Source organism: Camelina sativa, chromosome 16 (assembly GCF_030686135.1).
Source record: "Camelina sativa cultivar CO46 ecotype springtype chromosome 16, ASM3068613v1".
Taxonomy (NCBI): domain Eukaryota; kingdom Viridiplantae; phylum Streptophyta; class Magnoliopsida; order Brassicales; family Brassicaceae; genus Camelina; species Camelina sativa.
In genome coordinates, this window is record NC_141895.1 from 22,024,789 (window position 1) to 22,049,911 (window position 25,123).

Sequence of the window (25,123 nt, forward strand, 5' to 3'; positions counted from 1 at the left end):
GCCGCCTCCTCTTTCACTATCCCCGAAGCTCCACCACGCACCCACATCAGGCCATCCAACAACCATTTTTATTTCGTTTTTATTACCTTCTTTTGTCCTATTACAAATTTACAATCAAATTTACATTACATCACTCATTTATGTTGGATTGTTATTTTCTAAACAAAAAGAATATATATATATATATATATATACTGTTTCCTTTTTATTTATTTTCACTTGAGCTATTCTCAAATTTTACATTTAATGTTTTCTACTCCTACACACGAAACTAATCGAACGGAAATAACTAAAACAATCTTTGTTTCATTTTAAAAATATACTACTAATATATAGTAGCATTTTGAAAGAATAAAGATAAATATATACTGTCTCAACGAAAAAAAAAAACAAAAGAATATAAAAATGTGGTCACTTCTCAACAACACTCACTTTACTCTTTTTTCCCTCTTCACACACTTCTCTCCCAAACTACAGACAAAACACTCTTCTCTCTCTCTCTCTTCTCTCTTTGCACACTCTCTTCTCCGGCGAAACAAAGATGATAACGGCGACGGACTTTTACCATGTCATGACGGCTATGGTTCCGTTGTACGTAGCTATGATCCTCGCTTACGGCTCAGTCAAATGGTGGAAAATATTCACACCAGACCAGTGCTCCGGCATAAACCGTTTCGTAGCTCTCTTCGCCGTTCCTCTCCTCTCTTTCCACTTCATCGCCGCTAACAACCCTTACGCCATGAACCTCCGTTTCCTCGCCGCAGACTCACTTCAAAAAGTCATAGTCCTCTCTCTCCTCTTCCTCTGGTGCAAACTCAGCCGCAACGGCTCCTTAGACTGGACCATAACACTCTTCTCACTCTCCACTCTCCCCAACACTCTAGTCATGGGGATACCACTACTCAAAGGCATGTACGGTGACTTCTCTGGCCAGCTCATGGTTCAAATCGTTGTGCTTCAGTGTATCATCTGGTACACGCTTATGCTTTTTCTCTTTGAGTACCGTGGAGCGAAGCTTTTGATCTCCGAGCAGTTTCCGGACACAGCTGGATCTATTGTCTCGATTCATGTCGATTCAGACATTATGTCTTTAGATGGAAGACAACCTTTGGAGACTGAAGCTGAGATTAAAGAAGATGGGAAGCTTCATGTTACTGTTCGTCGTTCTAACGCTTCGAGGTCTGATATATACTCGAGAAGGTCTCAAGGCTTATCTGCGACTCCTCGGCCTTCGAATCTAACCAACGCTGAGATTTATTCGCTTCAGAGTTCAAGAAACCCGACTCCTCGTGGCTCTAGCTTTAACCATACTGATTTTTACTCGATGATGGCTTCTGGTGGTGGTGCTCGGAACTCTAACTTTGGTCCTGGAGAAGCTGTGTTTGGTTCTAAAGGACCTACTCCGAGACCTTCGAACTATGAAGAAGACGGTGGTGCTGCTAAACCCACGGCTGCTGGAACTGCGGCGGGAGCTGGGAGGTTTCATTATCAATCTGGAGGGAGTGGTGGTGGTGCTGGTGGCGGAGGAGCGCATTATCCGTCGCCGAATCCAGGAATGTTCTCGCCTCAGACTGGTGGTGGTGGTGTTACGGCGGCGAAAGGTAACGCTCCGGTTGGTGGTGGAAAGAGGCAAGATGGGAATGGAAGAGATCTTCATATGTTTGTGTGGAGCTCAAGTGCATCGCCGGTGTCAGATGTGTTCGGCGGTGGAGGAAACCACCACGGTGATTACGCCGCCGCTACGAACGATCATCAAAAGGACGTTAAGATCTCTGTACCTCAGGGGAATAATAACGGTATGGTCCCTCTCTTTACTCTCTTGTTTTGTTTTTTGTTGTTTAATTTCTATTCTTTACAAAAACAACCCTCTTGGTTACAATTGATTTTCGTAATGATATTTATTGGCTTAATCAAGATTTGGGATTTGGTAAGTAGAGGTTTCTTTAATTGTTGAAATGTGTTGTTGTTGTTGGCTTTGTTACAGACAACCAGTTTGTGGAGAGGGAAGAGTTTAGTTTCGGTAACAAAGATGATGATAGCAAAGTTTTGGCAACGGACGGAGGAAACAACATAAGCAACAAAACGCCGCAGCCTAAAGTGATGCCACCAACAAGTGTGATGACAAGACTCATTCTCATTATGGTTTGGAGGAAACTAATCCGTAATCCCAACTCTTACTCCAGTTTATTCGGCATCGCCTGGTCCCTCGTCTCCTTCAAGTATGTACTGTTTCCTTTTCTTTTGTTTTTTACTTTATTTTGAGTCTACAGTATAATGTTTTAACGAGTTTCTTGATAAGAAGAGGGTCAGTCTTGAATGCTTCTATGTTTGAAAGTTTATTATAAGATGGATTGTTGTTTGAAAGAAAAGATTTGAGAAAGATTTGTGGGAATTAAATTGATGTGGTCTGTGCAGGTGGAACATTGAAATGCCAGCTCTTATAGCAAAGTCTATCTCCATACTCTCAGATGCAGGTCTAGGCATGGCTATGTTCAGTCTTGGTCAGTTCCTTTTTCTTTCTTTTTTTTAATTTTTAAATTTTACTTCTCTTTTCATTTATTACATAATTAATACCATAAAACAGTCAATTGTTCTCTTTATTCTGACCTTCATTCTTTAGAGTGTTTTATAAAAAAATTTAAAAAACAAGAAACCAAATCATCATGTGGATGCATGATTCTCTGCTGGCTTTTTCTTTTGAAGTTTTTATTTATTTATCGAAAACTAGAAAAACATGTTTGTATCAAAAAAGCAAACAAAACTGGCTCCACAGTTCTCTGCTTATCATCATAACATGTCTCTCTCTTTAATAGTAGGAACCCTTTTTTATTTTATTTTTTTACTAAAAGTAACAACGTTTTTTAAAAATATTTAATGTCTCTCTTATCGATGAAAAAACTCTGTTTTACCTTATTAATGAAAAAACTCTCTTTTACTCTCAGATGCAGGTCTAGGCATGGCTATGTTCCATCAACTGAATATAAAATTTGTTTAATCAGTAACTTTATTGAAAAATCAATATAGGATAAATGATAATGATGATGTTAATGGTGGTCGATTAGTGGCTGTGATGATTGTTTTTGTCACTCTTTTGCAGCTAACCTGTTTGAAAGAGTAGGATATTTAAGTTAAACCAAAAGGCAAAACAATAGTATTAAATTGTTTACTTAACTATGTAACTTTTTTTTGTAATGTGTGTTAAAGGGTTGTTCATGGCGTTAAACCCAAGAATAATAGCTTGTGGAAACAGAAGAGCAGGTTTTGCGGCGGCTATGAGATTTCTCGTCGGACCTGCCGTCATGCTCGTTGCTTCTTATGCCGTTGGCCTCCGTGGCGTCCTCCTCCGTGTCGCCATCATCCAGGTATTTTTTTTTTATTTTTTATTTTTTTGCATGAAACACTTGTATTGTGTCTACTGTACTATTAATTGTCCTAATATAATTTATTTTTTCATTGATAACAAAAACAGGCAGCATTGCCACAAGGAATAGTACCGTTTGTGTTCGCCAAGGAGTATAATGTGCATCCTGACATTCTTAGCACTGCGTAAGTGTATTAATCCATCATATAGTTTTGTCGTACTATATACTAAATGTTGTTTGCTAAAAAAAAAAAAAAAAAATCTGGTTGCTTTGTTTTTAATTGATGAGTAAATTTGAATAGGGTTTATTTTGGTTAACGTGAATGGTAATGTTCTTTTTGCAGTGTCATCTTTGGCATGCTGATTGCGTTGCCCATAACTCTACTCTACTACATTCTCTTGGGGCTATGATGAGATATTACCTTAAACACAGGGACCTTTTGGGCGATTATGAAATGTGAAAAGAACAAAAGATGCCCTTTTTGTTGAATACCCACACATTTAATCAAAAAAAGCAGCTTTTAGTGAATCTTCGAAGGTAATTTGGATAAAGAAGCTCTTGAAGAAAGGAAGAAGAAGAAGGCTAAAGTAGGAGTTTGGGAAGTTTTCACCTTTTCTTAATTTTAATGAACATTCGTGTTTCTTTTGGTAGGCTGTAGGAATTTGTAAAAGCGTTGCTACTTTTAGTGAATTAAACCGTTAAGGAAAAAAATTCGTATGTTCAAGTAATTTATGTGTGCATGCTAAAGTGATAATAGGTGTGTAAATGTAATTCTCACAACAATAGATTTAGCCATTTTTACGAATTATTCAAATGAACTAACTTAACTTAGCAAATCTAATGATAGATCAGAAACTAACATAGTAAAGTACATTTCAAACAAAAATGGCGGCGAAAGGGACTTCTCTCCGGTTAATTTGGATTTTTTTTTTTCAAATCTAACGTAACTATGAATATTAGTTTTAGAATGATAGAAATTTCCATGTAGTTTTGGTGAGAGACTATGAAATCGCATGTGACTATAACAACGTACTCAAGAGTTTTGGTTCGGTTTCAACAGAACACTCGATTAAATGTAGAAAGATAGATGAAGCACTTAAAAGAGATAGGGACTTGGTGCATGCGTACGTTTTTCGACTTGGTCAAGATTCCTCTTCACTACGTTTGTGGAATCTTAAAAGATTCGTTAGTGTTGTCAATTGTGTATCCTTTCCTTTTCTGATTCTTCTCAGAATCATTACATACCACTTAGATGTGCTGATGCTTTCCATGGTTTTTAATTTGCTTTTATATGATGAAGACAAATAAATTCTCATATTTATACAACGATCTTATATATTGATGATTAGTTGTTTATAAACTATAGAAATCCTCGATATTTAATTGAAGTTCTATACATCAAGTCATCAACGGTATACTGAAAGATGGGTAAAACTCCCTTCAGGAGATCATTGATTTACAAGGCTTTATAAAGCCATACTGGTTACAGAGATACGCCTAACATCTAGGAGATATTAAATAGAATATGTACAACAATATTTGAGTAGGTGTAACCGAATATCCCTATATTCTATCACCCTCCCGCAGTTGAAGTATCCGGTGATCGGATGGTTAAACTGGTTTGAAACTCATTGAAGAGACATGTTGGGAAACCCTTGGCGAAGATGTCGACATATTGGAGGGAGCATGGGACATGAATGACCTTGACTTTGCCAATTGCTATCTTTTCTCGAACAAAATGAATATCCAGTTCAATGTGCTTTGTGCGTTGGTGTTGAACCGGATTCGTCGCTAAGTAGACCGAACCTATGTTATCACAGTAGACAATAGAAGCCTTTTGAAGAGGGAGATGAAGTTCTCGCATGAGATTGCGTAACCACATTAGTTCAGCGACCACATTGGCTACTCCTTTATATTCAGCTTCTGAGCTTGACCTTGATACGGTTTGTTGTCTTTTCGCCGACCAAGACACAATATTTGAGTCGAGAAAAACACAATAACCAGATGTTGACCTACGTGTATCTGGACAACCAGCCCAGTCCGCATTTGTATACGCTGTTAGTGAAGATATGTTACCTCGCACAATCTGAAGACCATGTTTCACTGACCCTTGTAGATAGCGGATGATGTGTTTGAGTGCATTCATGTGAGGTATTCTTGGATCATGCAGATATAGGCATACTTGATGAACAGCATAAGCGATGTCTGGTCTGGTGAAGGTAAGGTATTGGAGGGCTCCCGCAAGGCTTCTGTATGTTGGAGGGCTCCCGCAAGGCTTCTGTATGTTGTAGTCAACCTTGATACCCAGAAAATGACGAAGCTTGCCCAAATCAGATATTGGAAACTTTGCTTTCAGGCGATCAATGATTTTCTGCATAAGTGTAACAGTTGATGCAGTTATCATTATATCATCAACATAAACGAGAATTTAAGCCATTTGAGGAATGAGTAGTCCGCTTTGCTCATGACAAAACCCAGCTTGACTAGAAAATTTGTTAATCGAGAGTTCCAGGCTCTTGGGGCCTGTTTCAAACCATAAATAGCCTTTTGTAGTTTGCAAACATGATTGGGGAACTCCTTGCTTACAAATCCTGGGGGTTGGTGCATATAGACTGTCTCCTTCAAGTCTCCTTGTAGGAAAGCATTTTTTACATCTAGTTGATGCGTCGGCCAATTTAAAGCAATACCAACATCAAGAACAGCTCTTATTGTTGTTGGTTTGACAACAGGACTAAATGTGTCTGTGAAGTCCACACCATGCTCTTGTGACTTGCCATTTGTGACCAACCTTGCTTTATGTCTTGTTAAGACCCCATCTGCATCATATTCATGCCTGAAAAGCCACATGGATTTAACAATATTGACCTTAGGAGGTCTAGGCACCAAATTCCAACTCTTAGTTTGGATCATTGCACCATACTCATTACCCATAGCAGGATTCCAATTTGGATCCAGTAAAGCTTGGTTATGACGTTTAAGAAGTGGAGATTTGGATGTGGATAGAAGGGACAACAATTGTTTCGGTTTTGTGATGCCAGATTTTGATCGAGTAGTCACTGAGTGACTTGGTACAGAAGTAATAGTTGATGTAGGGTTTGTATTTTGAGGAGCTGTTTCGGCTGGAGATGGTGTTGGTGTTTCGAGAATTTGTTTGAAAACTGATGGTGGTGTTTCATCGATAGCATCCAGAAAAGTATATGTTGATAACTGATGAAAGGAACGATCAGCCGCTGGAAACTTATCCTCGACAAAGTTAACATGTCGGGAGATAATAATTTTGTTGGTTTTCAAATCTAAACACCGATACCCTTTGTGTTGTGTTGGATAACCCAGAAACAAACATGGAGTTGATCTTGGTGAAAGCTTCGAAAGGTTTGAATGGTTTATATTGGGAAAGCATAAACAACCGAAAACTCTAAGGTGATTATAGGATGGTGTTTTATTGAACAGCACTGCAAAAGGGATTCTATTATGAATAGCTGACGATGGAAGAATGTTTAAAACATGAACAACCACATTCAAGGCTTCAACCCAATAGTTGGGTGATAGCCGAGCTTGAAAGAGAAGAGCTCGTATGGCATTGTTTATTGTTCTTATCATTCTTTCAGATTTGCCATTTTGCTGAGAGGTATGGGGACAAGAGAAACGGACCTTGATCCCATTTTTATCAAAAAAATTATGGAACTGTTTGTTGTTATACTCTCCACCATTGTCACATTGAAAAGCTTGAATGGGAGTATTGAATTGAGTATTGACCATTGAATTGAAGTGAATGAATTTTGAGTAAACATCACTCTTTCTGTGAAGAGGATAGACCCACAGATAGTATGTGAAATCATCTAGGAATAACACATAATAATTGATTCCACTGATGCTTGGAACATGGGAGGTCCAAACATCAGAGTGAATGATTTCAAAAGCTTTGGAAACCAAAGTATTTGAAGAACAAAACGGTAATTTTATTTGTTTGCCCAAATGACAAGGTTCACAAGAATGAGATATCTTGGTCTTATTACAAATACCCAAAGAATTTGAAAAAACAGAATCAAGATTAGCATTATTGGTGTGAGCTACCCGCTTATGCCAAAGTGAAGGAGTGGAAGCAAGAAGAGCAGTGGAGTGAGTCAAAGTATTATTGAATGATGCTGGGAGTGTATAGAGATCAACCATGCTATCACAACGGAGAAGAATTTTCCGTGTTTGAAGGTCCTTCACAGAAAAACCAAAGAGGTCAAAATCAACACTGCACCAGTTATCTGTTGTAAATTTTCGAACATATATCAAATTTTTGACTATTTGTGGTGTGACAAGTACATTTTTGAAGGAAAAAGGTCGGGACAGGCTTTTTATGGAGGAAGATCCTACACAAATTACTGGAATTTTGGAACCATTACCCACTATGACCGATTGAGTGATGCGATGATTAAACTTAGAGTGAAGGTTACCTGGTGTGGAAGATAGATGAGCCGTCGACCCCGAATCCATAACCCAAGGATAAGCAGATGGATCTGCTAGCGTTTCCGTCATCGGAGGTGAAGGTTGAATCTCCATCAGATGTGCCTGCTGATGCGAAGTCGACGGTGACTGAGCCATCTGAAACCACGGCCTAAACTGTTGTTGAGGCCACTGTCCATATGGGTTGTTGGGCCATGATGGAAAAGGGCCTTGCCAAAACGGAGGAGAGGCCCAATTAGGATAATTGGGTCGAGTCTGATAGTTGTTGCGACCACCGCCTCTTGATCGATTGTTGTTTCTCCGATTTCCTCTGTTGTTATTGTTGAATTGTTGACGATTGTTTGGCTGGTGTGATTGACGAGTCTTTGTTGAAGTTGCTGTGAGCGCAATAATGAAAGAAGGGTGATCCGAATGTGTTGACACGAGCCTCTGGGATTTTTTTAGGCGAGATTCTTCAAGCTCCAACATCGATTTGGCAGTTTCAAAGGAGGGGAATGGTTCTTTATGTTTGATGACATTTATAAAATCGAAAGCTTTTTACATAATGAAAATAGAAAAGGTAACGTTTTTTCTTATTTTCATCCACGAGAAGTAACGTTTATGGAAGTATTTATAAAAAATTGGTAATGGGAGTGGAGAAGAAAAGATAAAGGATTCAACCATTAAAAAAAATACTATAATACTTGTTAATTAGTGGGCTTTATTTTTTTTGTTATGGCCCCTCGAGTTCTTAAGGACCCCGGCTTTACAAATGTATATATATATATAAATAAATTATGTGTTATGGGGCTATATGTTATATACTCACACGTATACATATCACGACTTGTATATCATATGTTTAAATTATCTTATACTATCATATGCTTAAATGACTCTCATTCCTTTTGTCGTGTTTAAAAACATTTGTTTGTTGCACGTGAAAACTTGCTTCGACTTACTAAAAGTCCCACCGAGATTTACTATAGTATAATAGAGTTATCTTGTACTAGTATGTCTCTAAAAACTAAAGTAATTACATTATCTTTTCACAATCCAACAAATAAAGACAAATGCGGCTAGAAATTCGATGAACAATCACCTGTTCCCAGGTGCACCGTGCACGCCTACACACATACACTACACATATTCCTATATCTATTTACATTTGTAACTAGACAAGTTTATTTGATGTCGTTGGTGTTGCACTGTTACTTCGTGGGTTATTTATAACTACAACATATTCTTTTAACTGTCTGATCATATTTGAGCCTGCTTTGTAAAATATTAGAGGTCTAGAGACTTACATTTCTTTAATCCAATTACATTAATCCATAAAGAGAAGGCTGTAGAATCCAGGTTGCTGAGTCAGCATGATGCTGAGATTTTGGGGAGCAAAGATCACGACGACAGAAGCTGAAGCCTTTCTCACTTGGGTCCTCCATCTTAAAGATTGGGCCAACATGAGATTTTTTTCCTTAACAGATTGCAAAGATCTCCTAACAGGCCTTGCAGGAAGCGTTCAAGAAGAGTTCGAGACGTGTTCCTCCTTTTTTTAATTCCGGTTATGATGCAGCGGTCACGATAGCTTCTTCATTCACTCCTTATAACCGGAATTATATAACTTCTGTTTTTTGCCGGATTAGTTTTGGCCATTTGTAATGGCGGGTAAACCGCATAACTTTTATTCAATTTAATTTTGGCGGAAAAGACTAATGGGCCGATTCTGAAGTCCAATATTGGGTCAAAAAGGTTAATGGGCTTATATTTTTCTTCGTGGCTTTTAGAAAGTAGCTAATCTTATATACTCTTTGACTCTATTAGTTTATTTTTATAAAGCCTGAAACACAGAATTTTTTTAATACCTCTTATTTGGCAGCTGAAAGCCTGAAACACATAACAAATAAACATCAAGATATAGATATTGACGACATGAAGTCGTAAGACTTTTCTTTCGAGTAATAATAACCCACTGTATATTTTAAAATGTTATATTTGCTTTCGAATCTTTTCTTTTCCACTGTATATTTTAAAATGTTATATTTGCTTTCGAATCTTTTCTTTGTTAATCTACTTGGTGCACCTGGTGAAATGAGAATCTTCATATATGGCCCCAATACAAGGACAAATATACATATATTATTCGTTAATAAGAAGAAAAATAGGAATGATAGGTGGGGGACCAAAGTATGTATAGTCTCCCCAATTGGGAATAATAAATAATTGGTTATTATTAAGTTATTTAACCCTAAATCATCGGGCCACAAATAACAAGGTCCCATTATTAAGTTTACATAATTATATATTTAAATGCATACCCCATTTGTAGAATTTTTAAGTAGTATACATAGTCCTTTGCCAATAAAATTTATAGCATACAACCTTATGTATTCCACATCTATATTACCAGGGCAAGTAGACAAATCAAACGAGTACGAAATTGATTAAAAATCGAGTGTAGTAGGCTCATTATTAATTAGAACCACTCTATTTGTGCATTTAGTGATTTTCCTTCATGGTCCCTGTCATCAATTTTTTTTTTCAGTTACTATATCCGTTTTATATGATAATTATGTATGTCCTTTGCTTATTATGACTGAAATGCATTTCATAATTATTTATAGTAATTTGCTTCTTACATTAAAAAAAAAAACAAGTCCTAAATACTATAAATTATATAGTTTACAGGAAAAAAAACTCAGGATAGAAAAATAAAATATGCGTTAGATTAATTTAGTAGACGGACCATTATCCGATTAAAAAAACCATAAAGTTTTTCTCCCAAGCCCAACTATCGAGGTGTTATTACCACCAAAATTCTCCGACGCCGGTGGAGCTCTTGCTCACTGACGTCGGGGTATCTCGACTTCCGTTTCTGCTCTTTGTTTTCTTTGTTTTCTTAGCTCTCTTTTTCAATCTTTTTTCCCCATTTGAGTCTCCTTTTGAAACCCTTACAAACCCTCTGTAAACCAATCAGATCCAGACAAAGGCTTGCGCAACACCGAGTACAGAAAACGGAGGAGACTCACAAGCTCTTCTCTCTTTCACCCCGATTCAGCCTTACTGCCGGCGGAAACCGAGTCCCCTGGTATCCTCAAATCTCGATCCGGAATGGCAAACACCTCTGCAGATCTTTCTACCACAAAGTCACCGAGCCTTGGCAGGCAGAGACGGAGACGACGATTGGTGAAGAAACCTCCAGAGATGTGTTTTTTCTCCGCTACTGGACTACCGCTTTGAACACAAGTCACACCCTGAGCTTGGCAGCTCTGTATCTGCTTTCATCGGAGACGGGAAAGCTTTTCTCAACCTCTCTGGCCAGCCGCTGTGCACATCCTTTCTCCAGACCATCCACAACAACATCCCCTCTGTGGATGAGCTGTAAAACGTTTACCGGCTTGTTAGCTCTACATAAGATCTTGCCAAACCTCCAAAAGCCCAGGTTCTCCCTATCTAACCTTATGTTCTCCTATCGAATTTACCTAGGTTTTTTGGCTATTCTCGGTGTTCGAAGACTGCATCAGAGAATCCATTTAGCTAGCTTGTCTTGGATGTACAAAGGTTTAGTTGGAACTATGGTATTTGCTCAACTTGTGACCTTGTCGTCTGGATCCCAATACTGGAATTATCAGAGATTACTCAAATTCCAGCAACCATACTCTGTTACGAAGCTCAGGTCTGTTGTTCTCTTGTTCGGGTCTTGTCGCCTACAACCTTTGTGTGGAATTCTTGATCACCATTTTCATGTCAGAGAAGATCCACCTGATAAGTTCCGACATTACACTTATCTCTGCACCTGCTTATTAGCCTCATTGATGAGCATTTCTGCTCCCATTACCTTACAACCATCCTCCTCTCCGAAGCTTAGGTCTGTTTACCTTCGGTAAATGTCCTACCAACTTCAAAATTTGTGTGAAATTCTTGATCTCCATCTTCATGGCAGAGAGGATCCACCTGTTTTGCTACGGTTCTACACTTCTTCCTTTCGAATACTTATGTTAGCTCCAATGTTGCCATGTATTACTCCTTCGTACTTAAAGTCTCAAGGCGTTTTAAAGCGGAATGCAAACTGTCGAGGTTGTGGTTTTGGTTTTAGAGATTTCTCTACCAACAGCCACTCCCTAACAGTTCTAGCTTTTTATTTCAGGCATCATCTTATTAAGCACACCACCACCAGCATCTCCACCACCCTCCGGGCTATTGCCCCCTGAATCCCTGCCATGGCATTGCTTCTGCTAGTGCTCCTCACTCCGGTGAGCTCTTTGGCTCTGATTCCTCAACCAACGGCACTGTGTCTTATGACCGTGGCCTATATGTCATCTATCGAGTCCATCGACGATGTCCAATCCTGCAACCATGATCCCACTTGTTTCCAACTGCTTTTTAGCATTTGTTGCATAGCTCTCATGGATTCTTGCTTGATGTCCTATTTATCTTTGTTCCCCTTTTATGGCTTTGGGGAAAGCTTTTGCTTGTACTTTTAAACTTTGGGATTCTTATTCCTATCTTTGTAATGTTTCTGTTTGAATGAATAGAATCATTGTTTGTAAAAAAAAAAATATATGCAAAAGCATTTGAATGAATTTGCTCTTTTTTTTTTGGTCAAGCAAGATCTTCCTTCAAATCAAACGATTATAAATGGAAGAGACGCAATTGAACATACCGAATATGGATAAAAGTACTAATGAAGAAACAGAGCATTTGTAGAAGTTACACACTGTCACGAAATGTACCTGAAGGACTTCAGACGAAGCGGGAAGTGTCAAGTTGATCCGCCAGCATAACACCTTGAAGACAGTGCGATGCATCGAGCGTGGAGATGTTGAGCATGGGCGAAAAAGGTGTCAGGCTAAAAAGGTGTTCGTTGGAAGTTACAAGCAAGTGGAGTGTTGAAGTCAACATAATTATGAGGTTTCTCCTATGACTCATTGGACAAAGAGAGGCTCTTGAAGGACATGGTGCATAGGAGGATTTGCTGGATAAAGAAGAGTATGGTGAAGATTGTTGTTGTCTATAAAAGAGAAGCAATTCACATCCTTGTTCGGTTACCACTTCTATAGAGAGAAAAGTGTGTGTGTTTAGATCTAAGCAAGAAGAACAATATTGCTTGAGGGTTTCACTGGTGAGTGAATAAAGAGTGAGCATAGCTGTTGCTGTGCAGGTAATATTGGGTAGATTAGGATTGTTTCAGTGGCAAACCAGCTGTTGTGGTGTTGCATAAATCTGATCAAACAAGCTTGTAAGATAGTTGTTTGAAAAATTCTTAATAAAGCTCAGTTTACTGATTTCTTGATGTTCATGTAGTATTCAAGATTCTAATTATTTCAACTAAAACATACAAATTGATAGAAGGATAGAAACACAAACATAACAAAGTTTGATAATGTGAATGAAGAGGTGTTGAAACGACCAAATATGAAACATATTGGGAGAAAGGCAACTCTAAATCTCACTCTAACAAACGACTTGATGATGGTCACCTTTAAATTGTGGCGTTGAAGCATAATCCACAACTTCGAGTGAATTTGCTTTAAGTTATTTTTCAAAAAAAGAAGTAAAACTCAAGAATCAACGGGTACAACTATGAATGATGAATATTTGATGCGGTTGGAGTGGTACATTACATTCACGAGAATCACAAATGCATATGATCACTATTGGAGAAAAAAAATAATATGTAGGGGACAATACATCACATTTTGTTCCTTTCATTCCGATTATATATTTTTTCGCAGAAAAAAATCAAGCCAAGTTGTGGTCCAAGGAATGATAGTAGACCCAATAATTTCCCATTATATGAATCTCGGGCAGTGTCAAGTGGTTTGCCTAATTTCCTTTTTTTCCCCCACATTTTCTTTTAGATTTTGGAATCAACAACACCTTGATATTTTGTATTTTCTTTTTCTGGATCAAAGTGATAGGATCTCTTAAACCCAACTAAGCAAGAATCTACGAAAGCGATGCAAATAAAAGACATGTAGGTCGGAATCATGAATATTCATATAATTTTAGATAGTAGAAGGTGGATGTCATATTATACTGAAAATATAATGATAACAATATTGGCCATGGAAAATATATTGTCTTCATACTACACAAGACTAAAATTAGATTTCATATACGTAAACAGCTACAAGTTAATCAGCTAGTTACTCTCTTTCTTTAAATTGAGTTAGATTTCATATTTGTTAGTCTATTTAATTATCGATATTTGTCGACATACTTATAGCAAAACTAGTAGAACGATTAGATAATCCAACTCTTCTAATTTTTGCATATAACTTATGTGATTGCGATTTCTACTTAACCTATTTAGCCATTCTACTATATATATAACAATTTCGTAGTTTAGTTTAGTTAAAAATATTTAATGTTATAAGTTTATAAGGTTTGTTGGTATTACAAATCATAATCATAAAAATAAAAATGTTTTCTATAATAAGACGACAGGGAAAGAAAAAAGTTGAAAAACAACGGATGTGGCTGTGAACCATTGGATTAAAAGATTCTTAGAGTTGGCCATTCGGAGCATCTTGGGATCACTGTCTGTTCGCTACTTCTCAAAGACTCTTAACTGTTATACTTTACTTAGACTAACAGTGCTTTGTTTCATATTTACCTTTATGCCCCCTCACATCTATAATCACTAGAAATCTTTGAAGTTGCCATCCCCCATCTTAATCATTGAATCCCAACTTGAAGAAAATATAAAGAATCTGTGAATCCAGAATCTATCAAACTAGCTAGGATCTGTTTGTACCAATCAAAATGATATGTTCCACAGCTTAATCCCACAATTAAATTTTAAGTCAGTTGCCTCGTTGGTCACTATATATATATATTGGTTGATATTGACTTAGCGTTTTTTACCTTTCTTAACTATCATCATTTTTTTTGAACAGGGCTAATTAATCTAAGAGAAGCAAAGTAAATTATATACACATTTATATATATGTACACACAAAAACTTGAATCTTGGATTATAATTATTCTGCCCAAACCAAAAACTCTAGATGAATTTTGTAACATCCACGTTTTTGACCATTAGGTAACAAAACAATAACATACTACTCGTATATATATCATTTTCTTTTGTTTATATATACCGAACTTAACTTTTGATCAAAATAAATATATATATATATGTATATATATAATACCGAACTTAACTAATTACAATACCTTTGATTGTACGATAGTTAAACATTAAACAAAGAAGTAATAGCATGTAAAGCAAGCTACTAAGATTTTTTTCCTGTCAAGAAGCTATCTCAATTATATAAGTTGTTTTTGGTATATTATCCTTCACATTAGTGATAATTTTGTGGGTGCCAAAAATAAAATTGGACATATTGTATCATTTTAATTATTGTCATAAGAAAATGCAAATAGCAAGTGAAGTATTTCTGTCTCCAACCAAAACAAAATAAAATAAAATAAAATGTAAAACTATCACATTTTTCTCTATATAATGAGATCAAGAAGATCAGAAGGAACAACACAGAGAACCACAACACACACAAAAAAACCCTAGAACTCTGATTTTTTTGTTTGTTTTGCTCTTCTTGTCAATACACAATGGCTCACGGTCACTCTAATGGCGCCATCATCTCTCCTTTCTCCAAAGATCTATGTAAGCTTGCTCTTCAATTTCTGCTCTTAGTTTCTTTCAATTCGTTCATAAGAAATCCCACAATGTTCTCAAAATTTTCAGCAAGGAAATTATCCAACACTATTAAGGATCATTTTAGTTACACGTTTAACATTCACAATTTTACATACTATTGTTTTGTACCTTTCCATTTTCCTTAATTTATCCATTACTACTCATGTTCTCTCTTCTTTTTCGTTTTCCTTTAATTGTCTTCTATATCGTATATATGAGAGCTTGTGAAGATATGACATTATTTCTGGAAAAGTACTGCAATATGAAATATATTTGTAATAAACAATCCTAATTGTAAAATAAAATTAGTTAGGTTTTTTTTTTGGGAAAGTGATTTCTTCATCTGATAGGAAAGTTGTACCTACATCTCGCTATCTTTTCTCCAGTTTTCGTCTCTCTTTGAATTCACCACGTGATGTAGCTTTTTTTGTTGTTGTTCGTTTTCATGTTAAGATTTTAGAAACTTTTTAAAGAGATACAACTTAATTATTCTACCCCAACACATGTAAGAACCCAAAATAAAGAGAGAACATGTAACTTAAATTAGAGAACGTGAGATTACAGACAGACTTTTTGATCATAAGATTCCGTGGAAAACAGATATAAAAACGTATCAAATTCTTCTTCTTCTTCTCCTTTTTACTGAAAAAAAAATTAGAACATGTTCGATCTCATTTTTACAAAATATAATTACCAAAAATAGGAAACTCCTTAGTTTTGACCATATTTTAATAGTGAATTGTCATAATAATCTTTATTGTAACGTCGAAAATTGTATACAGGAAGTAATTTCTCCATGTCAAAAAAAAAAAAAAAAAAAACACAAGTAATTTCTTGTTCTAGTTAAGGGAAGAAAATATGAAACCTGTTATAATTACCGTGGGACACACTCCATTAACACGTGAACAGACCCAATCTGACGGTGTAGAAGATAACACCTGTGTGGACGTAACGACAAACTAGATTCTCCTAACGGTCCCTTTAGTTAGTAGTGTTTGAAATGAATTATCGGATCCGATATAAGATAGAATCGGCTATTATTTCGGTTCCGTAGAAAATAAACCGAACGAGAACCGGAAATTAGAAAACATCATGTAAACCATAATTTACATGTGAAGCGCTTCTTCGTCTGCTCAAATCTGGTGGGCAAAGAGAGCTCAGTCCAGAGAAATCTGATGCAGTCGAAGGGTAGGCTTCACAACCGCAGATCGAGGAGCTTCTCTAGATCCAGACTCGCCATCGAAGGATCATAGCCATAGTTTCTTAGTTCCTCGATTCATAGAGAAAAAAAAAATCATATTTTTCTTGTTTCCTTCTGTGTTCTCACAGGAAAATGGCTGCGTATGGTGAGTTAATCTGGTCTGAATCACGATGAGACTGTGCACGATTTAAAAATTGAGACTTTTTTTTTTTTTTTTTTTTTTTGTTTTTTCCCCGTAAAGTATCTGTTTTGATTTTGGGTCAGCATTAATTTGATTATTTGGTAATCGTTTCTTGATTTTGGGTTTGTTTATTTTACGCTTGAAGTTGAGGAACGTGAAATCCAAAAGAATTACTGGAAAGTGCACTCTGTAGGATTGAGTGTTGAGGCCATGATGCTTGATTCCAAAGCTGCTGACCTCGACAAAGAAGAACGACCTGAGGTATATATCTCGACTCCCCCACCTTTAGTTCTATACAGCTTACGAGTCTCAGTATGCCTTGGGATGGATCAGATAGAGAAATTACATAGCTTTAGGCAGATTCTCACTTCTTTGCTCTTCCTTTACCATGTGAAGAAAGCTGTTATAAAAACTGTGTTGTGCTTATCTTTTTAATTGTGTCATGAATTAAAAGAAAGCTTCTAAGGCTAATACTGTGTGTGCTTGTGTCAGATACTTTCGCTTCTTCCACCCATTGAAGGGAAAACAGTGCTAGAGTTTGGTGCTGGTATTGGTCGTTTCACTACTGAATTAGCTCAGAAGGCTGGCCAGCTCATTGCTGTTGATTTCATTGAAAGTGTTATTAAAAAGGTTAGATCACGCCCCTGCCTCTTCTTTCAAGCTACTTATAAAGCACTTGTTCTTTTTCTTTTATTTTTTCCGAGTTTTGTTCGATTTTTCCCTCATGAGAGTCTTATCTGCAGAATAAAAACATTAACGGGCACTACAAGAACGTCAAATTTATGTGCGCTGATGTCACATCCCCGGATATGAAATTTCCTAATGACTCTATGGATCTGATATTCTCCAACTGGCTGCTAATGTATCTCTCTGATAAAGAGGTAACCATTTATCTTATTAGTGAGGGAACCAGCTAGAACAGTACACACTTAGAGTAACCGCAAAAGTAATGTATAGAAATACATGTTGGGACTACTATTACAGCATTATATCAAACAAAGACCGGATACCAGCAGTTGCTATTGTTTCTTGGGAATTGGGATTTCAAATGAAAAAAAAAACTGGACCATAAAGCATCTTAAGCTTCACTCAGTTGTTCGCCATGTGATATTAATCACCTGTCCATATTTAACTTCACATATTATAGAGTGGTTTTAATCTTCAAGCAGTCGGTCATTTATATCGCTTGACAAAGTTATTGTTTTCATCAAATTGCAGGTTGAAGATTTGTCGAAAAAGATGTTACAATGGACAAAGGTTGGCGGGTATATTTTCTTTAGGGAGTCTTGCTTCCATCAGTCTGGTGATAACAAGCGCAAGTACAACCCAACACACTACCGTGAACCCAAATTTTACACAAAGGTGTGTTATCTATATTTACCTCCATTCTTCTGTTTTTTTTTTTAAATTCTGGTGCATGAATTCTTTTCAGCTTTTCAAAGAATGCCATATGAATGACGATGCTGGGAATTCGTACGAGCTTTCTTTGGTTAGCTGTAAATGTGTTGGAGCTTATGTGAGAAGCAAAAAGAACCAGAACCAGGTAATAGGCCTCTTCATGTTTTAGCCACACTTCGATGGTGTCGATCGGATTCATATTTAATACTTTCACAAAATTTCAGATATGCTGGCTTTGGCAGAAAGTCAGTTCAGATAATGATAGGGGCTTCCAACGCTTCTTGGACAATGTTCAGTACAAGTCTAGTGGTATCTTACGCTATGAGCGTGTCTTTGGGCAGGGGTTTGTGAGCACAGGGGGACTCGGTATGCTCTTTAGTCATTGAGCTGTATCAATTTTGCTGTACTTATGGTTCTGTATTTGAAGTTCAATGTTAACTCATTAACTTTTCCATTAAGTGAAGTATCTTTCCTTCTTATTATATACTGTTCTTTTGTTTTGACCTATGATATAGAGACAACAAAGGAATTTGTGGATAAGCTGGATCTTAAACCAGGCCAGAAAGTTCTAGATGTTGGATGCGGAATCGGAGGAGGGGACTTCTACATGGCTGAGAACTTTGACGTGGATGTTGTGGGCATTGATCTATCCGTAAACATGATCTCTTTTGCGCTCGAACACGCAATAGGACTCAAATGCTCTGTAGAATTTGAAGTAGCTGATTGCACCAAGAAGGAGTATCCTGATAACACCTTTGATGTTATTTACAGCAGAGACACCATTCTGCATATCCAAGTATAAACTGACGCTTGTTCTTCTTCCCTTATGACTTCATTTTGTAGCTTTGTTCATCTTGTATCCATTTCGTAATGGCTGGTCATACTCTCAGGATAAGCCAGCATTGTTCAGAACATTCTACAAATGGTTGAAGCCGGGAGGAAAAATTCTCATTACTGATTACTGCAGAAGCCCTAAAACCCCATCTCCAGACTTTGCAAACTACATCAAGCAACGAGGTTATGATCTTCATGATGTTCAAACATACGGTCAGGTATACAGAGACTGCACCTGTCTCCTCCTCTTCTACTTAAAAAAAAAATCACCGAATTTAGTCGTCTGAACTTGCTTGGTTTGATAGATGCTGAAAGATGCTGGATTCGAGGAGGTAATCGCAGAGGACAGTACTGATCAGGTAAGGAACGTTTCTCTACAATAAACTCTATATACGTTCTGACAAAAGAACTTGAAACCAATTTGCTGTCTGCCTTGTCATCAGTTCATGAAAGTACTGAAACGGGAACTGGACGCAGTGGAGAAGGAGAAGGATGAGTTCATCAGCGACTTCTCGAAAGAAGATTACGAGGATATTGTAGGAGGGTGGAACTCAAAGCTGCTCAGGAGCTCAAGTGGCGAGCAGAAGTGGGGTTTGTTCATCGCCAAGAGAAACTGATTCTGGCATTGTGTTATAATTAAAAAAACTTAAGTTGAAAATAAATTTGGGTATGTGTATATCATCAAAACCCAGTTCCCCTATTATCTCTTCAAGCTATATGTAGCTGTGAGCTTCCCTCCATTTCAAAGCCTATCCAGTTTGGTATTTTAATATATGTGATATTTTAAAATCGGTTTGATCTTGTTTGCAATAGTAAAGCTTGAACTAAAAAAAAAACAGTGAACGAGAGTGGTAGTTTTGGGATCATCTTGAAGAACCCTAGTTAGAGAATGAGTCATCAGTTCTAGAGAAAGACAAGATTTTTTGAAATATAAGGAGATATCAAACCGATACACTAACCTTGTTTCTCCCCATGGTTGGATGGGATATGGTCAATCACTCGTAACTTGTTGGCTACCACTTCCGGCTTGATTAGGCACGTCCTTATAAACAATTTACGGGGGAAAAAACTCTATATATTCTAGTTTGTCGATTCTTTTTGGTGGCGTCTATTGTTCTCTGTCAACCATTTTAGTATGTTATGTTTTTTTTCTTCTCCCAAATAGAGAGCGGTTTGAGGGATAAAAGGATAAATTTCTATCGAAGCCGCTACTGCAATGACATATTATGATAATAACTTTGCATTCGTGTTCATGTGTAATCTTCCGTATATGACATGCATATGTACAAAGCATGCATATGTACAAAGTGATTTTCTGTACACCCACAAGTGAGGACTACGCAAGGGAAATATGGTTATTGGTGAACCAAATGTATGACTTGATGCAAACATATATTAGTTTTGCTTTACACCTTTTTTTTTTTTCACTGAAGGATTATATTGGATTGATAAGAATATACGGTTTTACAAAAGGGATCAAGGGAAATCAACCCAACTAACAAGCTAAATCTAAACTAAGATTCTAGCCATATCATCTACAAAAATCTTTTGAAGCCAACACGGATACCCAGTTGTTACATAAGATTGAGGGCGATCCTCTCTTGTTACACTTTTTGTTATACGATAAACACCAAGATTTGAGTTCCTGTCTTCCAAAAAAACTTAACATTCCAAAACATTGCGTAAATCTGCTTCCAAGGTCCTGGAATACATCAAGAAAGAAGGCAAAGCTTTTGGCCGCTGAAGAGCTCCAACTAACTTTGTCTTCTGAGGCGAATATGATTTTACTGAAATTGTGACTAATCATACTCTCAATAGACCAAAGCCAGTTTTATAGGCAATCATCGAATTTAGAATGTATCATAACAAAAGACTTTTTGCTATGCGATAAAACTTCACCGGTTTCATTTTAGTATGCTGCTCCACTAACATTGAACTCTTTATCCCAAAATAATGTAAAGTTACATTTTAGCCATCCAATGGAGGGGAACCAGAGCTTTTTTACTTGGGTGAGGTTTTGGCTTGCAGCTTCTGTCTCTCGTTCCTTCATGGATTGAGAGCACGAAACCATTCGTGGACATTTTCTCTGATTTTTTTTATTGTCTCAAGCACTCTAAATATATAAATACTGTTTAATTTTTGCTAAAGTCAACTAAATTCAAGTATATATATATTGTATGTTTCCGCGTTACTACTTACTATATAGTTATATTTAACGAATATAAGTTACTAAACTTCATATAGTGACTACTGACTACTAGTAGTGAGCCTAAATGTTTGAGTTCAAAAGTTAATTATATGTTCATATAAATATATCTATTTTAGTACTTCTTTACTGTCAATTTATTAGATTAAAAAAAAAATATATATTAGATGAATCAAACCAAGCCTTGGTAAGTGTCGTACCGAGTTAGAAGGTCTCCTCAATCAAATTATAAGGGCACGATTATTATCATAGCCGTTGAATTATATATCAAACAGAGTCGATTTTGGTTTAAGATAAAGAAAAATAAATAAAACAGACTTCAATGACCAGGATAAGATCGCCGATTCAGCATTCATTCAATGAATCGAACGTGTGATATGATGTATTGTATTTTTTTTGGTTCTAAAGGAAAGAGATTTGTATTAAGGGTGTGTATTTAACTTGACATTTTAAGTGATTTGTATAAAATTTACAAATTCGATGTTATTCAATCATGGATTTGTATCAAATCCATGATTTGTATTTAAGGGGATGTATTCAACTTGACATTTTAAGTGATTTGTATAAAATTTACAAATTCTATGTTATTCAACCATGAATTTTAAAAAATCTATTAAAATCTACTGTTATTAAACTGATGATTCAAAAATCTACTTTAAAATCTACGGTTATTCAAAACAGTTTGTGGATTTATATTTTAATAAGTTTTAGGGATTCTGGAGGATTTGAGAGGATTTGTTTAGTTAAAAATACATAAATCCAAATCTCATGGTTTTAGGTGGTATTTGAAATTTTTTTGACATAAATCATATAAAATTCTCTAAAATCTATCAAAATTCCAAATTTCCTAAATGCCATAAAATCTTCTAAAATCATGGTTTCATGGAAGTTTTGTTTTGGTTCTTAAATGAAGATTTGTATATTTTTCTTGCTACTATATAAAATTCGTTGAATTTGCAATTTTTTTCCAAAATTTGAATACAATGATAACATTTATTGACAGCCATTTTGTTGAATTTGATTATTTGATTCCTTTAAAAGTCATTGTAGATATTTTACTTATTTTTGTTTTTTGTGCAAAATCTTTTTTTCTCTAAGATCAGAAATTATCTTGTTTATATACTTCATATTCTGACATTTTCACCAAAACATCAATCCAAAAACAAGTTCGAAAAATATGAATTTCGTTATGCTCTCGAAAATGCTATTAGCATTGTCGTTCATTAGCCTGTTTTATGTTGGCTCTGCCCAACAATCAAATGGGAACTCAACGGTTTCGGCACTTTTCGCTTTTGGAGACTCGATACTTGATACGGGCAACAATAATCTTCTTCTCACTCTTACTAAAGTCAATTTTTTCCCATACGGTAGAGATCTTGTAGGTGGAAGAGCTACAGGAAGATTTGGCAATGGGAGAGTTTTTTCAGATATGATTGGTATGTGTATTCTTTTGATCTCTAGCTAGAACGATTTACTGTTGATATGTTTGTAACGGATACATCAGTTTTGAATACTATTAGTCAATGACACAAATATTCTCTGGTAGCAATTAATGTCTTTGCGTGTGACATAACCAAAATAAATGTCTTTTGTGTGCAGCCGAAGGTTTGGGATTGAAGAGTCTCTTACCAGCATACCGTGACCCATTCCTCTCGAACAATGATCTACCAACTGGTGTTTGTTTCGCATCCGGTGGTTCTGGACTTGATGCAATCACTGCTAGAATACAAGTAAAATATTACTATTATAACACGTTTTTTTTTTAATTTATATCAAAATTTAATTAGATTATATTTTGGTGTGGTTAGGGAGTTATATGGGTGTCAGACTAGGTTACAGACTTCCAAAACTACATCACCAGACTAAATGGTGTAGTAGGAAATCAAGAACAAGCAAATACGATAATATCAAATGCTGTTTATCTAATCTCAGCTGGAAATAACGATATTGCTATCACCTATTTTACTACAATGTCTAGAAGGTTACAATACACTGTTTCAGGCTACACTGATCTCTTGGTCACTTGGACTCGTGATCTCATAAAGGTACACAATCAATATTGCAAAATATAAAACATAATTAAATACGATTAAATTTTAGTCAAATATTGTATTTATAATATTCTATATTTCTAATGTTTCTTCCTTTTTTTGTTTTTTTTGGTTTTTTGAAGAGTTTATATGATATGGGCGCAAGAAAATTTGCGGTTATGGGAACATTACCGCTAGGCTGCTTACCAGGAGCAAGAACGATGCTTGGGAGTTTAATATGTGAAGTCTTCTCAAATCAAGCAGCTGATATGTTCAACAAAAAATTATCTGCCGAAGTTGAAAATCTTGGTGCAACATTTCCGGGGGCCAAATTCATGTACATAGATATGTACACTCCTCTTCTTGGTTTAATCAACAACCCTCAAGCTTCAGGTAATCAATCACATGATTCAACAAGACAACTCATATGTGTGTTTTTAAAACATTTAATTAATATGCTATCATTCGTTGGAAAAATGCATGCTGCAGGGTTCATTGATGTAGCTCATGGATGTTGTTGTACGCCGACGTCCGTAATACCGTGCTTGGACGCGTCTCGATACGTGTTTTGGGATATTGCCCATCCGACTGAGAAGTCATACCAAACTATCACACCACCGATTATTGAAGATATCAAAGCAAAGCTCGCATGATCTATTTTATCAAGCTTTTTAGATTCGGTGATTATTAATACCGATCAGTATATCTCGATGTAATAAGTTATCGGTTACGCACCTAACCACAACGTTGCTCTTTGTTCAAATCCAATATTTGTTATTCCTAACAAAGCTACATTTTGGATCTTAATGTTGACTTGAACCCTCTCATGTTCTCAGAAACAAGTTAAGTCTATATATTTGAGCTTTCTAGTAAACGCTTACTAATATCCTGAAGATATAAATATATATATATATATATATATGAACTAATATCAAACGTTGGATTTATTCAACGAACATGACTATCAACAAATTAAATATTAACTTACGATCATGTTTTCTTATCACGTGCATACCTTTGTTATGACATCTAGAACATATAAGTTTTCCACAAAATACTTCAAAAATAGTCATATTTATTAGTTGTTCAAAAAAAAAAAAAAAGTCATATCTATTATTAATGCTATTGTCTATATCTCTTCGTTTCGGTCCATACTCGGATATTCCTACTTTATTCAGAGAGCCTTCAAACACCGTTTTCGTGGAGCATCTTTTTATGTCGATTGTTGAAAAAAGGAAAAAAAATGTACTGTTTTATAATATTTATTTATTTTCTTACAAAACTTGTTCTTTAGTGAAACGATAACTTAAGATTTAAATCTCACTGCTTCATATAGCTAGATTCCTTTGCCTGTCACGTGAATCCAAAACCTCACGTGAATTTTTAGTTTTAAACTAGTCCCCATTACGAGAATATTAGTGTAGGAATGGCAACATATTTAAACGATCTTGTTAATTACGTAAAACGGGGTAAAATTTAACTAGTCCCTTCAATTTGTAAAATTAAATTTCTAATTAATATAGTTTGGAACTGTATAGACGAGTTTTATGTAGCAATCGGGTATCCCTTGTCGCTCACCTAATCACAAAGAATGTTACAAGAGAGGATCGCCGTCAATCTTATTTATCATTCGGGTATCTTTTTTAGTTTCGTAACCTTTTTGTCTTTGAGTGTACTTCTATTCGTTTATAAAACTTTTCAAGGTGGCTATTTTGATTGTCCTTATTTTTTTTGTTTGCCGGTTAATGGGTGCATTTGTAAAAATAAAACAGTTTAACATCCTTTCTAATATATATTATTCAGAGAAAAAA

At 36.1% G+C, this 25,123-nt stretch overlaps 4 protein-coding genes and 1 pseudogene across 6 annotated transcripts; 4 read left to right on the forward strand and 1 right to left on the reverse strand.

Annotated features, from left to right (window-relative positions):
• Positions 1–287: 287 nt before the first annotated feature.
• On the forward strand, positions 288–4,090 carry LOC104751211 (auxin efflux carrier component 1). The gene is made up of 6 exons (XM_010473118.3): positions 288–1,796; positions 1,985–2,219; positions 2,416–2,501; positions 3,205–3,362; positions 3,470–3,546; positions 3,706–4,090. Exons 1-6 carry the CDS (start codon positions 542–544, stop codon positions 3,770–3,772), a joined length of 1,878 nt encoding a protein of 625 aa, XP_010471420.1. The 5' UTR covers positions 288–541; the 3' UTR covers positions 3,773–4,090.
• A 3,209-nt stretch (positions 4,091–7,299) lies between these two features.
• On the reverse strand, positions 7,300–8,401 carry LOC147925828 (uncharacterized). Its single transcript, XM_087489879.1, has 2 exons — positions 7,808–8,401; positions 7,300–7,571 (listed from the first exon to the last, which is right to left on the reverse strand). Exons 1-2 carry the CDS (start codon positions 8,283–8,285, stop codon positions 7,537–7,539), a joined length of 513 nt encoding a protein of 170 aa, XP_087346005.1. The 5' UTR covers positions 8,286–8,401; the 3' UTR covers positions 7,300–7,536.
• A 6,702-nt stretch (positions 8,402–15,103) lies between these two features.
• On the forward strand, positions 15,104–19,865 carry LOC104751212 (phosphoethanolamine N-methyltransferase 3). 2 transcript variants are annotated; one of them, XM_010473119.3, is made up of 11 exons: positions 15,104–15,429; positions 16,990–17,105; positions 17,337–17,474; positions 17,588–17,725; positions 18,063–18,206; positions 18,277–18,387; positions 18,467–18,608; positions 18,758–19,038; positions 19,133–19,294; positions 19,382–19,435; positions 19,520–19,865. In XM_010473119.3, exons 1-11 carry the CDS (start codon positions 15,375–15,377, stop codon positions 19,691–19,693), a joined length of 1,515 nt encoding a protein of 504 aa, XP_010471421.1. In that variant the 5' UTR covers positions 15,104–15,374; the 3' UTR covers positions 19,694–19,865. The 2 variants fall into 2 exon arrangements, with proteins under 2 accessions (XP_010471421.1, XP_010471422.1); XM_010473120.3 differs by lacking the exon at positions 15,104–15,429 and adding an exon at positions 15,473–16,808.
• A 2,562-nt stretch (positions 19,866–22,427) lies between these two features.
• On the forward strand, positions 22,428–24,181 carry LOC104751213 (GDSL esterase/lipase At1g73610-like). 2 transcript variants are annotated; one of them, XM_010473121.2, is made up of 5 exons: positions 22,428–22,718; positions 22,882–23,012; positions 23,091–23,327; positions 23,456–23,705; positions 23,802–24,181. In XM_010473121.2, the coding sequence occupies exons 3-5, from the start codon at positions 23,253–23,255 to the stop codon at positions 23,963–23,965; spliced, it is 489 nt and encodes a 162-aa protein (XP_010471423.2). In that variant the 5' UTR covers positions 22,428–22,718; positions 22,882–23,012; positions 23,091–23,252; the 3' UTR covers positions 23,966–24,181. The 2 variants fall into 2 exon arrangements, with proteins under 2 accessions (XP_010471423.2, XP_087346190.1); XM_087490064.1 differs by having other exon boundaries at positions 22,429–22,718; positions 22,882–23,327.
• Positions 22,460–23,114, forward strand: LOC147925829 (GDSL esterase/lipase At1g73610 pseudogene; annotated as a pseudogene).
• Positions 24,182–25,123: the final 942 nt, after the last annotated feature.

Bases quoted from the DNA above. Each gene is read 5' to 3' on its own strand.
- LOC104751212 (XM_010473119.3), top strand. From the start codon at position 15,375: ATGGCTCACGGTCACTCTAATGGCGCCATCATCTCTCCTTTCTCCAAA. The intron at 17,106-17,336 runs GTATATATCTCG...TGCTTGTGTCAG, and splicing joins ACAAAGAAGAACGACCTGAG to ATACTTTCGCTTCTTCCACC. The intron at 19,295-19,381 runs GTATACAGAGAC...TTGGTTTGATAG, and splicing joins ATGTTCAAACATACGGTCAG to ATGCTGAAAGATGCTGGATT.
- LOC147925828 (XM_087489879.1), bottom strand. From the start codon at position 8,285: ATGTTGGAGCTTGAAGAATCTCGCCTAAAAAAATCCCAGAGGCTCGTG. The intron at 7,572-7,807 runs GTAACCTTCACT...TTTTCTGTGAAG, and splicing joins TCATCTATCTTCCACACCAG to GACCTTCAAACACGGAAAAT.
- LOC104751213 (XM_010473121.2), top strand. From the start codon at position 23,253: ATGTCTAGAAGGTTACAATACACTGTTTCAGGCTACACTGATCTCTTG. The intron at 23,328-23,455 runs GTACACAATCAA...GGTTTTTTGAAG, and splicing joins GGACTCGTGATCTCATAAAG to AGTTTATATGATATGGGCGC. The intron at 23,706-23,801 runs GTAATCAATCAC...TGCATGCTGCAG, and splicing joins CAACAACCCTCAAGCTTCAG to GGTTCATTGATGTAGCTCAT.
- LOC104751211 (XM_010473118.3), top strand. From the start codon at position 542: ATGATAACGGCGACGGACTTTTACCATGTCATGACGGCTATGGTTCCG. The intron at 1,797-1,984 runs GTATGGTCCCTC...GCTTTGTTACAG, and splicing joins ACCTCAGGGGAATAATAACG to ACAACCAGTTTGTGGAGAGG. The intron at 3,363-3,469 runs GTATTTTTTTTT...TAACAAAAACAG, and splicing joins TCCGTGTCGCCATCATCCAG to GCAGCATTGCCACAAGGAAT.